Genomic DNA, 16,223 nt, shown 5'->3' on the forward strand with positions numbered 1-16,223 from the left:
CTTGTCTGCTGCGGCCTCCGTATTCCTCCATGTTTACGACTCTTCAAGCTGTGAAATAGGGAGGCAAATGTTCACACACCTGTCCTGCTGGTCGCTACTGGACTTCACTCAAGAAGCTCAAAAAGGAGCTCACAAGCTGTTAAAATACAGATATTCGGTGAAATGTCACGAGTGTGAGGGGAACAAACAGGCCCCGTGCAAACACGCTGGGAGTCACAGACAGGCTTTTAAACCCTAACAAAGTGTCCGGTTGCATTCCAGCAATCTGGCTCCTGGTTTAAAAATAGTGGGGCAAGTTTGCCCTTTAGCCTGAGGAGCATGCCCGAGCTGCAACTGAGGCTTGTGTGTGAGAAACTACAGTGTTTTGGTTTGGTTGTCTATGGCTTCCACCCTCTCATCCCCAGTTACTTAAATATAGTGATTATTGACTTCATATTTTACGCGTCTCCCTCGTGATGGTTTCCTTCTGAAGTGATGCTCCATCCTTTGGTGTTGTCTCACTCAGGACTAAGGTCTGATCCCATGGCAGAGTCAGGACTGCAGACTTCCCTGAGTGAGTCTCTACAAGTGTGTGAGAGAGAGAATACCTTATTCAACTCCAGATTCTGCTTTAAAAGTGGCACAGCTATGCTCCTAAACATGAGGCCTGGTACCACTAAGTTGGCTGGGAAGACTATCTGAAATGTATTACTGCATTTCATCCTGGAATGAAAACGAATAACTGGGTCACATATACCACTGTGAAGCAGAGACCTGTCCTCCAGCCTCTGCACCAGGAGCAGGTGGAATGAGGGAGATGGATGGAATGACAGACCTGAACCTTGCCATGTTTATCTGTCAGCATAATGCTGACTCATGCGTATCCAGCTTCACAGCATCTTTCCTTCCCGTGACTAAAAGAGGGAAATAAACAGTGTGGATATTCATGTATTTACTTTGTTCTTTAATATCTCATTCCTGTAGAGAATCTTCGCAGCAAAATACAATTTAAATGTTTGAATTTTCCATGTTATATCAGGCTAAAATTTATAAAATGGCTGCCTAACTTGCGGTGCTTTATAAGGACAACAAATAAAGCTGATTCTGATTCTTCATGTGGCTGCCATGTTTATTATTATTCAAAGTAAATAATTGGGAAATGATTGAACTTTGTTGTTTCACACTTCCATACTGTTAAGGTGACCTTCCTGTGACAGCTGTAGGTAACTCCCCGGACCTCCACCACCCTCCATCAGCCAGTGCTTTCTCTCACCACCAAGAGTTCACAATCCAAGATCCAAGCGGAAAATATATTTGTTCAAAACAATTGACAATCGCTTTCATGGCTGTTGTTCTCTTCTTTTCGACCTGGATAACTAGAATGCACTTGAGCCTGTGTTTCCCAGCTCGGACTTCCAGCTTCAGTGGTAACTGGAACTCAGCAATAAAGCATGAAAAAGCGTAATAGGGCCCCTATAGTTATCTCTGGTTTTGAATGACTGTTTTGACAGGCCTCCAACAGTTCAGACAATGCAACATCCCTGTGCTGACTGACATTGGAGCTCATTTTTGGGATGTTTTTTCCCATTAAAAGGATCCAATGGTGACAAAGGCAGCAAGGTGTATCAAGTATGTTGGAGCCAGTATTGTTATTCATTCATCTGCTAAGCCATAACTATTAAATTGTCACAGGCACAGCAACAAGGAGACAAAACAACTACAAAAAAGTGTTGTGGATTGTGCCGCATGCTGCCAGGTGGAGCTCAAGTCCAAGTAATGGTGCAGAATCATCAAGCGTCTGAAGCTCTTCAGAGATGGAATTATAAAGTTCTGTTTAAAAAAAAAAGTGCACAGACACAAACTAAATCATTGAATTGACACTTTTATTCCAGTAAGTGCATTCAGCAATAATGATACATTTTTCACGGAAAAAAAAGGTACAAGTCAGTGTTGAATAACTGTTGCTATCTACTCTCAAAAGCACCTTTTGAGAACTGTTTAGGTCAGCATTTGGAAGTCACCATGGAGACACAACAGAGGTTACTGCTCATTGATAAATCAAAGGAACAAACACCAGGTGATAAACTTCGTCACCAGTGCAACTTTATTCCTGCTCAGTAGTCGAAGAAAACACTTTAAGGAACACTGTGAAAACACAGCAAACTTGAGTGACTCCTCTGTGTTTCGGCACGTTTACCTTTAACTGAACCAATGGGATCACAAGTGACCTCACTCATGTGGCCTGTATAGAGAAACAAAACCTGTCTCCAACACCGCTCTTCTCTGAAATGCCCTCCACCCTTCAATCGTAAGGCACAATGAAGTTAAAAAATGACTTAAAGCTATACTCAAAAGCACAACATTTTCACTAGCCTTGATGTCCGCCTCCTTGAAGTTGACCTTTACAACTATGTCACAATAGATCACAATTTTGTGTCAAACATTTTTATATTCATGTCATTGATTATTTTTTCAACCACGTGTAAACAGTCCTTGTTGCAGGTCTCCCCTATAAGTGATTATGATGCAGGGGGAGGGACACATAAAAGCATTTACACACGCAACGGTTTTACTACTAAAATGACATGGAACGCTGTCATAGTGTACCTCAATAGTCGCTTATAAAATACTATATGAATAAAATAATAAAACTCTAGTCGTTGGACCCGCACACGCTAAAAAAATCTCAAGTATCAACATGACCTCGATTAAAAACGCAATAAAAAAACAAGGCTCCACAAAGCTTCTTTAGCAGGTCCGATATAATCCAGCAGAGGGAGTCAAAGAGTCAATATGGTTCCATCCTTTCACAGTCCAGATGAAAACGCCGCTGCGCTGCTGTTTGATCACAGGGGCTTCGCCTCTCAGGAAATGCCCACATCACATCACGTCACTACGACAGCAAAGACATGGTGGACGACCCTGACGACAGCCCAGAGTCAAAACTGTTGTAGGAGCTGTGGCCCTCTGCAAGTCCCCCAAACGACGAGGACGAGGAGGGTGAGGAAGATGAGACAGGCGATGAAGAGGAGGTGCTTTGTGTCCTCAAAATGGCATCGGCGATGCTGCAGTGAGGTCGCGGGCCGGGTTCAGGGGTGTAGGTGAAGGTCAGAGCAGTGGAGTAGATGATCCCATCATTCCGGACGAGAGTGACGGGAACCTGCACCGGCTGTCTCACCCACCGCCAGCCCTCCCTGAAGGCCGAAATGTCTGGTACCACACAGAGGACGCTCTCGCCACATCTGAGAAAACACACAGGTCAGACATGGGGCTCAGCTGAAGTCACGATACAGAGGAATTCTTGACTAGAAACACGGTTCTGATCACATACGTCTCGCATTATCTTTAGTGAAAGTGAAGGCCAGTTTCATAGCTGTTCAAGCTAATGAATATTTGCAGCCAGTTTCCATAAAGAGCATTGTTAGCTCATGTGACCTCAAGTCTTGCGTCACAGTGGTCGAGACCACGACACATCAGAAGCCAAGGCGAACATATGTACCTGTACATCGTGTCAGCCTCAACGTCGCCGAACCAGACTCGGAGGTTTGGAGTGAAATTCTGCCCCGTCAGCTCCAACATGGCGACATCTCCTCCACCATTTAACTACGAACACACACACGACACAGTGAGCACGGCTTGTACACAGCATTTTACTTAAAATAATGAAACCCTAGGGGTATAATATGAGAAGTATTTCATATCACAATAATTCAGTAGAATAAAGTCACCAACTTGATGTTATGATAATTTGCTTTCACATTGCTTTTGAGACTGACTTGCTGCTGATCATGAAGAGTGTGGTCAACACTCAGTTCAGGACACTTTCTAACAGAAACGATTTCTATTGTGGGAATTCAGGGTCAACACCCACAACCCCCAAACAAAACTACGCCTGTTCCTTTGGAGTATTGCTCAATAAAAACACTTCAATGAGGAAATGTTTGTTTCAAACTAGTCTTGAGGTTTTCTTCAAATGGGCTCATCCAATATGCCATAAACTAACCCTCAGTCAGTGAAAAGGGATTTGAGTAACCGCCTCATCGCTCACTGAAAAAGGGACAAAAAAACATATAAACTTATTAGTTTACATTTCCTAAAAGTAAACACATAACGGCCGACTACAGCCACAGATTATTTTCCCAACACTTACTAGTCTTCTCGCTCACAATTATATTAACAAATAATAAAGTAGTCACTAGCTTCTTTACTGCGAATAATGGTTAATTTTTTAGTTATTAGGGTGATGAACTCCATTGCAACCATCCTAGCACAGACTGCAGTCGTGCTAAACAACATGCTAACAACTGTGTGCTACTGATAAATGACTATAACATAAGCTAGACGTCTGCGTGAATGCGTCACCTGTAAAGTCTCCACCACGGGCACCGGAGTGACCGCGGAGAGGACCGGACCCATTCCCTCATAAAAGGTATATTCAGCCTTCTCCGTGCTGATGATGGTCCAGGAAGCTCCGTCATTGATGATGTCCTTGTTTGCTTCTTTTGAGCACGGTGTGGCCTGAAACGTTGCAGGACATTTCATTAAATAACCAAGACCAGAATCTATATATACGTCTATATTACAGCTTGGTAGTGGCAGGAATCTGGCAATACCATATACTGGATATAGTACGTATGGTGATGGAGACAACGACAAGAGTGGTTAACAAGAGCCAATATTTCAGGGTTGGCCTGGAGGGGAATCATATCATAGCGGACACTTAGACTATTACGTGTATTATTGGAGCCATTTCACTGTCATGAGGTCCAATTCTACCTTCTGCTACATATTACAGTGACAACCATAGCAGCGGTTAGCTTCGCTAACCCAAGCTTAAAGGGGAAGTCGACTCAGTGTTTTCTGCAAGCCTCAATACAGCTAAAAAAAAACAGATATCACAGTATTTATTTAAAAAAATCTACATTTAACACAAACAATATTAGTATAGTATCATGCCAAGTATGGCAATATTTGAGTGCATCGACCATTTTCTCATACCCACCGTCTTTATAGACAGCAAATCGGTGATCATACGACTATTGTGGGATGTAATGGTCACTGGTATAAATGATTAACTGCAGTGATATTTGAAATTTCCAACCGCGTTTGATCTCTTCACCACTTACTAACTTACAGATTTTTGGCAAAATAAAGCAATGTTAAATTATGTTATTATTGATTTTATTTTTATATTTTAAGGACATTGCAACACCTAATAAAACCTAACAATACCAAAAGAAAATAATGGTAAATGTGATCATTTTGACCGTTACACCCCAAGTCAGGAGGCAAATAACTACCTGGAACTGAATGATTCTCTCCTGTGCCAGACAGAGGTACATTCGTTCTGTGTCTTTCAGGTAGAAGGCACACTTGTGAAGCTGCGACACCGGATCATCCGCGTCTAACAAAGCCGTTTGCTTGTCCACTTTGCGAATTACCTGAAGGAAAAAAAGAGACAAGACTTCAGATCCATTGACCACAAGAGATGTTAGCGAAGAGCGTACCAGTCTGGGAAGAGCCATCCCAGTCACAGAGCAGACCAGTTTGACCGTCTGTCCGTAGTGAATGTAGCCATCTCTCACTGCAAACTCCTCGCCCTCCGACTCTTCGTCATCCACTTGAAATAAGAGAAGTTTGTCAGCAATTTTTGTTCAGATGCGAAGGCTGAAAACTTCCTCCACATGGGTGGTAGGTAAATCATTCAAGAAGGTGGGGTGTGATGAAAAAAGAAAGTCGACTCACGCAGGTGAATGTAGAAGGCCCCCCACTGCTGGGAGCTGGCATGAAAGTTGCCGCCCTCCACGTGGAGATACCTGGTGCTCACCGTCTGGGAGCGCAGGCGGTTAAATAAAGCGATCTTTGTTCCCGACGCTATGCACACTGAGACGGCAGAGACAGAAAGGTCTGATTGAAGGATGAATTCAGGAGACAAAATCTCTCTTGCCAAACTCACATTCTGCATTTTTTAAGGACTGTTTCTTCTTGGAGGGTTTGGAGATGACTTTGATTCTCTTGCTCAGAAACATGCCGATGTTAGCGCCGCTTCCGTACTGCATCTTGACAGACAGCATGAAATGCTTCCTTTTATCAGAGTCGCTGATAAACAGCGTCTTCGCTGTGCAGAAGTGCTAGAGGAGAGGATGAACACGAGGATTCATGTGAATGGTTTGGTTCAAACTTCATTTCATCAGCAACATCGTGAACAGCTGCGCCAAACTTTACCCATTCATTTCTAAAGGATTTTCCCGTGATAACGAACGTCTTTATTATTGCAGTGTGTATTCCAGTGTTTGGACATTTAACTTTCAACTGTTAGACATGCAGTTGAATTTCACTGTTGACATACAGACTTAAAACTGGAGAAACATTCCAATATCAATGTTTGATCTTGTTTTGTTCCTCTGTTTTCATTAATATGCCAAATAAAACCAGTTTTCTTTCATTCATTCTCACACTTCACCCCTTTAACTTCACGGTGGATCCTTCAACAAGCTGCAACAGAGCATCCCCAAACTTGACACTCTTACTTTCTTCAAAAATATATGTTTCACCCCATACATGATGAGAGAAGTGAGATATTGAAACCACTCACTTTTCCCTCCAGATTGAGCTGCTGCATCTCTTGCTCACTGTTGCCAATCCCAATGAAAGCACAAGGCTGCACCTCTTGCTCCGTGCCGCCCTCCTTCTCCATTTTCTCCAACTTCTTCTGCCAGCCGCTGCCCATCAAATACACGCAGGGTGGAGGACAGAAGAACCTGAATGTGTAAGCACATTCATGAGGAAGCCTGTTACACACACCTGCAAACACCAGGAGGCTTGCAAAAGACAAACCTTTTTTCATTTCCGTACGACTTTTGTGCAACCTTGGCGTGAAGAATGAGCACTGTCTGGTCATCTTTCTCCTTTAAGTAATTCCTCATGGCCTCCCTTTGAAAAAACAACAACACTGCTTAAATACGACAGCATTGGGTGACAATGCAGGGTTTCCACTCCATGTAAATGAGCGTGGTGCACTGCCACGGCTTAGACAAGAGCCGCCATGCCATCGGAAAAATCGCAAATTTTCGCTTGGATAACATAAAGTGCGTAATGGAGGTGGACATGAATGTGACGGAAAAATCATAATGACTGAACGCAGTTGCTCACGGAACTCAAGCGGCGCATTCTGGCTGGACATATAAGAGACAAACCCCTGCTGACTGGAGAGATACTTCCCATGGTTAGAAGCCAGTGTTTTTATTGTCACCAATTCAGTAAATGTCAAAACTTTGGGTTGTATTTCTCCATACCTGGTTAACCGCTGATGCTGTGGTCTGTCAGCAAACTTTCTGTAAAACAAGAAAACATTCAATCACACACATAAGGCCATTAAACTCATTGTCGATCACATAGAACCAGATAGGCTTCATCTATAAAGTGTAGAGAGAAATGTATGGCAGCTCAATGCTGTCCTCCGTCCCCTATTAACAGGAACTGCACCTCCAAAATCCCACTTTCAACATGTTGACAATGTATGTAAAACAGTGCTAGACATTTCAACAGCAGGTATAGGTGGAGCCACGATGGCGTCCATTGCCGTTCAGGTTCGGACCCTTCTCCAACCTTTCAGGGTGCCTGAGTCACATCAGGCTGAAGTGGCACGTGACAAGGACGGAGGGAAGCGGCTGTTTAGTGATAACCCAGCAACAGATGAGGGGTGGGTGACATAGAAGTTCCATGCAGCGTCACGGTATGTTGTGGGCATCACATTCAATCACTCAAAGGTTGCAGAGGCAATAACATTTCTGTTTAATGAAGAGAAATGTCAGAGTCTCAGCAGCAAGATTTCACTCTCTGGATTCATTCTCGAGGAGAAAGTGTTGCAAAAAAGCATCTTTATGGTTTGTATTCAGAACCATCGCATTACCTTCCATCTGCCTGAATGATTTGGTTTTCGAATGATAAGATTAATTGCTAACAATGATTTCCACCTAGCGATGAAGGTGGGTTGTTTTGTTTTGTTTTATTGAATTGTCATCTTTCACCATTTCAGAGCCAGGTTTACGCTGTTCAATCTTGCACTGCCAACTTAAAACAACCAGGCTGGCCGGTTTGGCCCCCGACCCTCGGGTTGGACAACCTTGCAAGGTTCTTTACTTGTACCCTTCATTAAAACAGTATGTTCATCACCAGATTTAGGGTCGAAAACAAAAACATTATTTAAACTTCAGAGTCGTGGTGAGTGAGTGAAAGACCGTAGTGAATTTAACTCCACTTGAACATCTTCAACAATGTCGGCAGGAGAGAAGCGTCGATAGTAAACGAGCGACAGAACCGTGATTCACGCACAAGTGTAGTTATCACAGGTTATTACGCGTTAGTTTAAAACACTCGAGATACGTCGAGAAAGTTTGGTTCTTCAGTTCGTAGGGACTTAAACGCATCACGGCAGTTCAACAAATGGCAGAGAGAGCTCGCGACTGAGTTGAGACGAGTTCGAATAAACGTCCGAGACCAAGAGTGTCGCCAAAAGCTCGAGAGGACGAGCAAGCGCGCACACACGGCGAGGTGCGCACCATTCGGGGGGAGAAAGTGCCGTTTCTGAGAGTTATCATCTTGAATTTAGTCACTTACCCCGTAACAACAGGCGCCATCTTCCAAAAAACTCGCTTACCCCCCTCGAAAAAGGCTAACAATCGCGAGATCCGTCCCCGGCAACAGACGAGGCAGGCTGGAAGGAAAGCACGGCGGCAGGGGAGGGGGGTGTCGGGACGTGAAGGGGTGAGGGGGGCGGGGAGGGAGTGAGAAGAGACGGCCAGAAGGGCAGACGCCTAAACAACAGCCGTGGGAAAGTTTCGAACTCGCGCGAGACCTGAAAAACTCTCACCATAGACACGCATGGCGACGGCACGGTCCTCTCGCGAGACCGCAAGGGACTTTCACAACCGACTGGATCCCAAGATGTAACTCGATTCCCACGCTGTTGAGCAACATAGTGACACAGACTCTGCTCCACGGATGAGACGGGGAAGGGAAACAACAGCGTTCACCTCTGATGATGCCCGGGGCGCACATTGGAATGATTTGCGATGCATTATTTTTGGCTTTGTAAAGGTGTGAATTATTTTCCAAGTTAAACAGATCTTCTAAAAAAGAAAAATCTAGGAGTCTACAGTGTGGGGTTCGTTTTATCAGCAGCTATCTGTGGTTGGAACTAACTTTCATAGAATAGAATACGTATCATTTGTGTGTCACTACGGCAGGGGACTGTTACAAAATGGAGGGTTGTCTCACAGAGCCCCAGTACACCACAAAAAAGACAAAAAGCATCGAAGGTCCCCAAATAACCTTGCAATCCTTAGCCAACCTTCAGGATCCTCACATTAATAATATTCAGTTCAACCTAAGAATATTGTTTAGATTTACTGGTCTATCCCAAAGATCTTAAAATAATGAGAAATTATCAGCCAAAACATCAGAATAAAGGAAGAATAAAGAAGCATTGCCAGTTTATGGAGATTTATTTTGGATATTACAAAAAAGATATGCATTGTACAAGAATAAAAAAGACATTTTAAAATTACAATCGCACATTTTTCTGCCGCCTAACGGCTGAATAGTAGATGTGCTTTAATTACATTTTAGTGTATGTGATCCAGCATCATTGAGATAAACAATCTCTTAAACAGTACAGGTTGAAAACCTCGCAAAACGGATGTGAAGGAGTTTTCGTGCAGCCTATTGTTTTTAGAAAGGAAATAGGCTTGGAGCAAAAAGTGTCAAGCTTTGCCAATTTGTGAGGTCCCCAACAGTTCATGGTGCATAAACAGTTGCTGGTTTAAAAGGTAGACTTCCTAAACCGACTTTAGGAATACAGCACATTTGTATGGCCAATCACGCCACAATTTACACGGAGACAGCTCTAAATCTTCCAAAAAATCTTCTTCTTGTAAAGCACATACGAGACAAAGACCCAAACAGAAGTTGCGATAAGATTCTGAGCAAGATGCTCAGCATGGGACTGCGTGTTGACCATGCGCCAGCGAAAAGGGAAGTAGTCCTCGAACACTTCATGTCCAACATAGACGAGGATGGAGTTCATGCCTGAGCAAATGAGATGAAACCAAACTTTAAGTATGTACAAAATCAAACAAAAAAAAGTACAGCATGACGAGTACAATTCTAAGTGTTTCTCGTACAAGCTGTTAATGTGCGTAACTTTATAAGAAAAAACATTTTTGGTCAAGGCGTAAAAGAGCAGCAGCTCCATTTGTGGGTTTCTCAATAAAAATGCACGATTATAAATTGGGTTGCGATACGATACACTGCAAGTTCAGCAACATATTAGTAATACTTGTTAACAAAGGACTATCATTTTGACGGGGGAAATTCAGATACCGTGGTACATTATTATGCACATGAAAACAAGTTTATTGTCGTGAACTCAGTCCAGTTAGACTTTTCTATTGAGATTTATTTTGGATATTACAAAAAACATATGCATTGTACAAGAATAAAAGCTTAACATCCATCATTTATTCTTGAATAAATTAATCAAGTCGGCTGTCGTGTGTATTTCTTACCAGGATACACGAAGGGAGCTCCTGACCACCATCGTATTACATCGACCACATAATAGACCAAAGCTAGCAGCACGAAGGCAAAGCAGCCAAGAGTTGTCACATAGGACAGAGACCTGGACAAGAACCAGAGAAAGAAGAAGCATTTAAATGGAAAACAATACACTTTCATTTGCATTTCTACATGACATATATGTTTATTTGGGGAGTGTAATTGTAAAAACAGCTCGCCATAATTCTTATATAAAAATATTTGATACCATTATGATGAATACAGTATGAACAAATAAATGTTATATTCTAATTGTTTTTTCTTTCAATTCTCATTTTAGTTATGCACCCATTTGATATATATGAATTATTAATTCTAAACCAAATCGTAATCAATGTTAAAAAGGAGAAGTGGAGAGTGAGACTTCCAAAACAAGAAGTTACCAGAGATTCTTGTTGACAGGAATGATGCCTTCGTCTGTGGAACAGTTGGTGAGAACCGCTGATATCACTCCCTGTCAGACATCATATTAGTCATCACGAAGATACACATGTACAATATACACATATAAATCACACAAAGTTCACTAATGCTTCAAAGTCACACAATAGTTGAACTACTTACCAAAAACAAACCCCATATGAGGAACCTGGTCATAACACTGTTATGAAGGTCCCGATAGTGCAGAATGATTTTTCCAGCCTGTTAAAAGAGAGAGATCACACATTACAGGAGAGCATTTTAAACACCTCCATTTCAATGTGACACACAAAATGGCACACCTGCAATCCAAGAAACCCCATGACAATTGAGTTAATGCTTCCCAGAACTCCCTCGGGATCATACGGCATTCGAGTATGGTAAATGACCTGTGTGAAGCGAACAGAATTTGAGACATTAGCACACAAGAGCAACACGTTTAAAAGTCAACTTGTACTCAGTCTAAAGGATTTAGTGCTTAGTCACCCTGGACGATGGTGACTGGTAAATGTGACTCTCTCCAAGAAGCCATCGGTCGATAAAAGCAGCCGCACCACCAGTGCAATTAGGGTACAGGCCCATGTCCCCAATTCCACCTGGTCCAAGATAACCACTGACAAGAACAGGAGGAAATAAGAGGATTAAATGTTAAAGTCAGGTAAAAAAGAAGAAGAAGAATGCCCAATTGAATTGAAATGAATCTGTATAAATAGTCACAATGAAAAAGAAAACAGAAGGAGTGTAACTGTATGTGACACTCACACACACACAGGGCAGAACATTGGCGTCACCCGTGATGCTCATCTTTGACACTTTAAAAAACAACCACCAAACCTGGCTAGAATTCAGCTGTCACTTTTTCCTCCTCAGGCAGACAGATCCATTACCACCGTATAACAAGTTAGAACATCACATTCAACCTCACTACTGCACTACCAACCACTACTTCTCACTCACACCCTCAACCAGCTCATGTCTGTGGGCTATTAGCAAATAAAATAAAAAAACAAAGAAAAAAATTGAACATTTCTTTTGAGCTACTGAGTATGGATATTTGGATAAATAAATACAATAAATGAATGTTCTTAAAGCTGTTTACATTGGTTGGATGCAGCACAGCAGTTGTAAGATACTGAACCCTGCCGTTACGCAACAGTAGAATAACTGAAAATCATTTCCTTGTCAAATAAGTGTGGTCAAGAAAGTCATTTTAATTTGTGAATCACTCATAGCATCACTTGACAAAATGAATAAAAAGGCATTTTTGTGACTTACACAGGACAGTCTGGCACTGGAAGAAGAAAAGTGAGACAGAGCCAGAGGACCTCCAGAAGGAGGACGAACAGCCAAGCGGGCCAGTAAAACAAAATATCAAGGAAGGGCGACCACCATGCATCCTGGGAATAAGACACAGACTCTTTATTGAAGAATTAAATCTGTGAAATGCGGTTGCAGAACAAAGTCAATGAAAAATGATTTACCACCGTCATGATGTCAAGGTGGCCTCGGGCCACCAACAGATCCAAACAGGCCACCACCAGGTAGGACCACGCCAAGCGCTGTAGGACGCCCGGGATACGCAGGTTGTCCCAAGACACTGGCGAGTAAAGGCCATCAGAGTGAGTCGTTACAACTCAGCACACAGGGGAAAGTAGTTCCTCACTCACATGGTCCCAGGCAGTAGTTTGGATTTATGATGAAGACGCCAATAACAAAGAGCTGCATGCTTCTCCAAAGAACCTTTTTAAGCACAGAGCAGCGGGTCACACCTGTCCGCAGCTGGGAGTTGATGGAAAGTGCGATGGACGTCCCCATGATGAAGACAAACCTGTGAGGAGAACGAAAATAAAACTGAATGAATTCCACTTATGAAGCACAGATCTGTATAAAAACCACTGCAACAAATAGAACAATTGATGAAAAACAATGTACTTGCCAAGGGAAAACCAAGTCTGCAACTGTCAGGCCTGCCAAGATCAATCATGAGACTCTCAGTACCAAGGTCAAAGCACGTATCTGGACTGATTCATTAGATTCAATCTGCACGGCTCACCATTCCAACTCGCATGTCTGAAAAACCAATATCGTCCACCGCCATAGTTGACAAACACCATAAGAACTAAGGAGATTCTGAAAATAAAAAGCAAATATCAGTATGAGAAACTCAGATTACTACCTTCGATGACTTACCCTCTGAATGTATCCAGAGATCGTAGCCTTTTGCTTGGGCTCGGTGGAGGTGGGAGGATTGTGTCAGTTGCGGGTGGGACCCCTCTCCCAGAGGAGCCCAATTCCTGGAAGGTACATTTGCATCACAATCATGACACGTAATGCCAGGACTGAAACCATGTGCATGTCGTGTGATATACATACAGAGTTGTACTCTGTACACAATCCAGAAAACAAGGACCCACACTGATCATTTTTACAATATGACCGTCATCACAAGAAGGGAGAAGAGCATTACGGAGTCAGAGACACTCACAGAGTTTATAAGCCTCTCCGTCTCCATAGTGCCGCCGATTTTTACAAGGATGCCTTTTACAAAATCTAATCTGAAAGAGATCAACAGTTTATTCACTACTCAAGTGACACTTTGGAGTAAATCAATAAAGAATGAGGAAACAAAAACGTTCTTACCTAATGATCATTCTTGAAATGGCAGAAAACAACACAAGACCAGCAAATATTAGGAAAGCCACCAAAAGAGCTGTGAAGAGAGTGGGACGGAAAATGAGCTTTTGGGAGACAAGACAAGTTTTGGCAGGTGCGTGTCGCTTACGTATGAAACTGTTAACAGGGACAGCTTCAGTGACTATGGTGCAGTTGACTGTCGGCGACTGTAAACTCTTCACCCAGAGTGAATAGTTTCCCAACTCGCCAAAGTGGAACGGAACTCTGGGTAAAGGACAACAGCCGATCAGACAGGATGACAGTGTGGCATGTTTCAGTCAGTTTTAGGGGAAATTCTTCATAAAAGTAGATGCTCAAAGCGAAAATAATTGGTTACAGGTCTCAAGTTCGAGTGAAATGGAAACAACCCGAAACATTTTTCAGGCAAACAATAGTTATTTATAGACCCATTAAAGCCCTTGTTTCCAGCCTGAGGCACATTCAGGTGCTCACACTTACGTGCAAAAGACTTGGTCTTCAGAAGTACTGTTGACGCTCAGAGTAATCTCATGCTGCGTGTCAACAATGAAGTCTTGTGAGCTCTGCTGGCCAGGAGTGGGAGCCTGAGGTACCACCCCTAACTGCTGGTACAAGCACTGGGAGCAAAAAGACACAGCTTTAGAAGAAGAAAGAAAGCAAGCAAGCTGGTGATCTCAGTTATAATCACTATGCTAAGTGTGTACCTGGTAACAGCGGTTGGACATCCAATATACCACCACGTTGCTACTGAGTTCATTGTGAACCCTCAAAAAAGCCTCGTCCATCTTTGGTATTTGGCGACGGTAGCCAGCTATTGTGGGTGTGAAAAGGGTTAGTCATTATTGTCAGGAAATTATTTCAAGGCATTTTCAGGAAATAATAATTCCATAAATGAAAAAGTACACAGGAAGACAATGTCATGAAAAGATATTCAATGTGATCCATGGTCACAAATAGATTTTAAAAAGCATCCAGAGATCGAATGAGACAAAACCCAAAAAAGATATCAGGGAAGTTAGGCAGTCACAAATGAACAAATAAGGGGGCAAAATGTTTACACATAAAACCTTCGTAATTGACAGATAGTAGGGTTTGTTTGGAAATTGTATTTACTTATTAACAAAGGTTCACGACCATCAGGCGGCTTAAAAGACTCATCCATTCATTTGAAGAGTGAGAGAAAATAAAGAACTAGAAAAGTTAGTATGTTTACAATGAGTAGATAGAAGAAAACAATTGGATTACTGATGTATTGTGTATTTAAGCAACCACCTGAAAAACCCATTGCCCACCAACCATATATTGGACTGAGAGTCAGCCGACGACTGGCTACCGTTCTGTTGATGTCAGATGTGATTCGACTTGAAATGAGGATACTATTTCAGGAAAGAGGATGACAGACAGACTGTGCATCCTGTGTAGAAGTGTATTTAAAGGCCTGCTACGGACATAATTTATTTACGAGTAAAATGTTATCGAGGAGCACATGACTTTTTGGGGCACAGAATGGATCCATTGTGAGAACTCAGTTGCATGCATTTTTAGACATGAGTTGACGTGACTGCCAGTTTACTACCAGTATTTTGGGACTATATCACTTCATCATGTCAAAGACAGAAGTCAATACACAAGCCTGGCCGCACCCTTTATCTGTATCCATCTCAGCGGATATCAACTACGACAACAATAGTGATTTGGTTATTGATGCATCGGCGGTCTTGTGTGGCTCCACGCAGACAATACGCGGTGTAAAACGTCGGCTTCTCACTTGGGAATACTCTGCAACATACCTTCACGTTCGCTATCACGAGATGCGTTACACTCCAGTCAAGACAGGCTGCTGTTTGTTTGAGGAGTGGGTGGCAAGGCTTCTGGTCTCTCATGCCGAATGAAAGCATGTGAGAAGGATGAACTAAAGCAGCAGAGCCCACTGGTCACATGTTGAAATAATCCGTACAGCACTACACTACAGGAGGGAAGTTCAAACATCTAATGTCCCTGGCTGCTCCACTTAGCTCGAAGCTAGTCGCTGGCTCGTTTCTGCGTTTACCAGTACCATAAACGATATACTGCTCTCATAGAATGGTCATGTAACTGCCGCAGAGTTCTTGTTTGTTTCATAGAATGGAGAAGCAGGCGAGAGGGTATGTTGTTATGTGTTAGCTGTTAGCATGTTAGCTCACAAACAGTGGATTCCCAACTGTATACTTACAGGCGGACCTCTCTGCAGTCAACGGTGCCACACACACCGACACGAATAAAACGGCAACTGACAGAAAAAGCAGCTCATATCGTCCAGGGGACGTCATTGTATTGCACGCTTGTGTTGCCTTTGCTGAGACAGTCGATGTATCGTCGTTGCTTCCCGCTATGTTCCCATGTTTTGACATGGCAAGATCAATCTTGAGTTTCTAACAGTTGGAGATTAGGTAAGAAAGTGGTTAATATTGGTGTAGCAGACATGTAAACAAATGTTGCTAGACTACTATGGAAGACATCTTGAAATAAAATGGTCATTAATGGGGGGAATTAAAGTATTAAATACAATTATAACC

At 42.6% G+C, this 16,223-nt stretch overlaps 2 protein-coding genes across 3 annotated transcripts; both read right to left on the reverse strand.

Annotated features, from left to right (window-relative positions):
• Positions 1-1,881: 1,881 nt before the first annotated feature.
• On the reverse strand, positions 1,882-8,742 carry LOC128753813 (recombining binding protein suppressor of hairless-like). Its single transcript, XM_053855925.1, has 11 exons — positions 8,599-8,742; positions 7,275-7,313; positions 6,817-6,912; positions 6,575-6,740; positions 5,936-6,110; positions 5,725-5,862; positions 5,487-5,599; positions 5,280-5,420; positions 4,342-4,497; positions 3,479-3,582; positions 1,882-3,221 (listed from the first exon to the last, which is right to left on the reverse strand). The coding sequence occupies exons 1-11, from the start codon at positions 8,616-8,618 to the stop codon at positions 2,873-2,875; spliced, it is 1,497 nt and encodes a 498-aa protein (XP_053711900.1). The 5' UTR covers positions 8,619-8,742; the 3' UTR covers positions 1,882-2,872.
• A 732-nt stretch (positions 8,743-9,474) lies between these two features.
• Positions 9,475-16,210, reverse strand: LOC128753812 (heparan-alpha-glucosaminide N-acetyltransferase-like). 2 transcript variants are annotated; one of them, XM_053855923.1, is made up of 18 exons: positions 15,881-16,210; positions 14,373-14,479; positions 14,149-14,285; positions 13,799-13,914; positions 13,657-13,726; positions 13,502-13,571; positions 13,207-13,310; positions 13,070-13,146; positions 12,953-12,983; positions 12,684-12,844; positions 12,498-12,613; positions 12,292-12,413; positions 11,503-11,629; positions 11,319-11,405; positions 11,161-11,238; positions 10,980-11,050; positions 10,548-10,660; positions 9,475-10,068 (listed from the first exon to the last, which is right to left on the reverse strand). In XM_053855923.1, exons 1-18 carry the CDS (start codon positions 16,056-16,058, stop codon positions 9,887-9,889), a joined length of 1,947 nt encoding a protein of 648 aa, XP_053711898.1. In that variant the 5' UTR covers positions 16,059-16,210; the 3' UTR covers positions 9,475-9,886. The 2 variants fall into 2 exon arrangements, with proteins under 2 accessions (XP_053711898.1, XP_053711899.1); XM_053855924.1 differs by lacking the exon at positions 15,881-16,210 and adding an exon at positions 15,459-15,575.
• Positions 16,211-16,223: the final 13 nt, after the last annotated feature.

Source organism: Synchiropus splendidus, chromosome 2 (assembly GCF_027744825.2).
Source record: "Synchiropus splendidus isolate RoL2022-P1 chromosome 2, RoL_Sspl_1.0, whole genome shotgun sequence".
Taxonomy (NCBI): Eukaryota; Metazoa; Chordata; class Actinopteri; order Syngnathiformes; family Callionymidae; genus Synchiropus; species Synchiropus splendidus.

Bases quoted from the DNA above. Each gene is read 5' to 3' on its own strand.
- LOC128753813 (XM_053855925.1), bottom strand. From the start codon at position 8,618: ATGGCGCCTGTTGTTACGGG. The intron at 5,600-5,724 runs GTGAGTCGACTT...TCTTATTTCAAG, and splicing joins GGCCTTCTACATTCACCTGC to TGGATGACGAAGAGTCGGAG. The intron at 4,498-5,279 runs GTAGTTATTTGC...GCAACGTTTCAG, and splicing joins AGAGAATCATTCAGTTCCAG to GCCACACCGTGCTCAAAAGA.
- LOC128753812 (XM_053855923.1), bottom strand. From the start codon at position 16,058: ATGTCAAAACATGGGAACATAGCGGGAAGCAACGACGATACATCGACT. The intron at 13,311-13,501 runs GTGAGTGTCTCT...TGTACCTTCCAG, and splicing joins CGGAGAGGCTTATAAACTCT to GAATTGGGCTCCTCTGGGAG. The intron at 13,147-13,206 runs GTAAGTCATCGA...TTTTATTTTCAG, and splicing joins TCTCTGGATACATTCAGAGG to AATCTCCTTAGTTCTTATGG.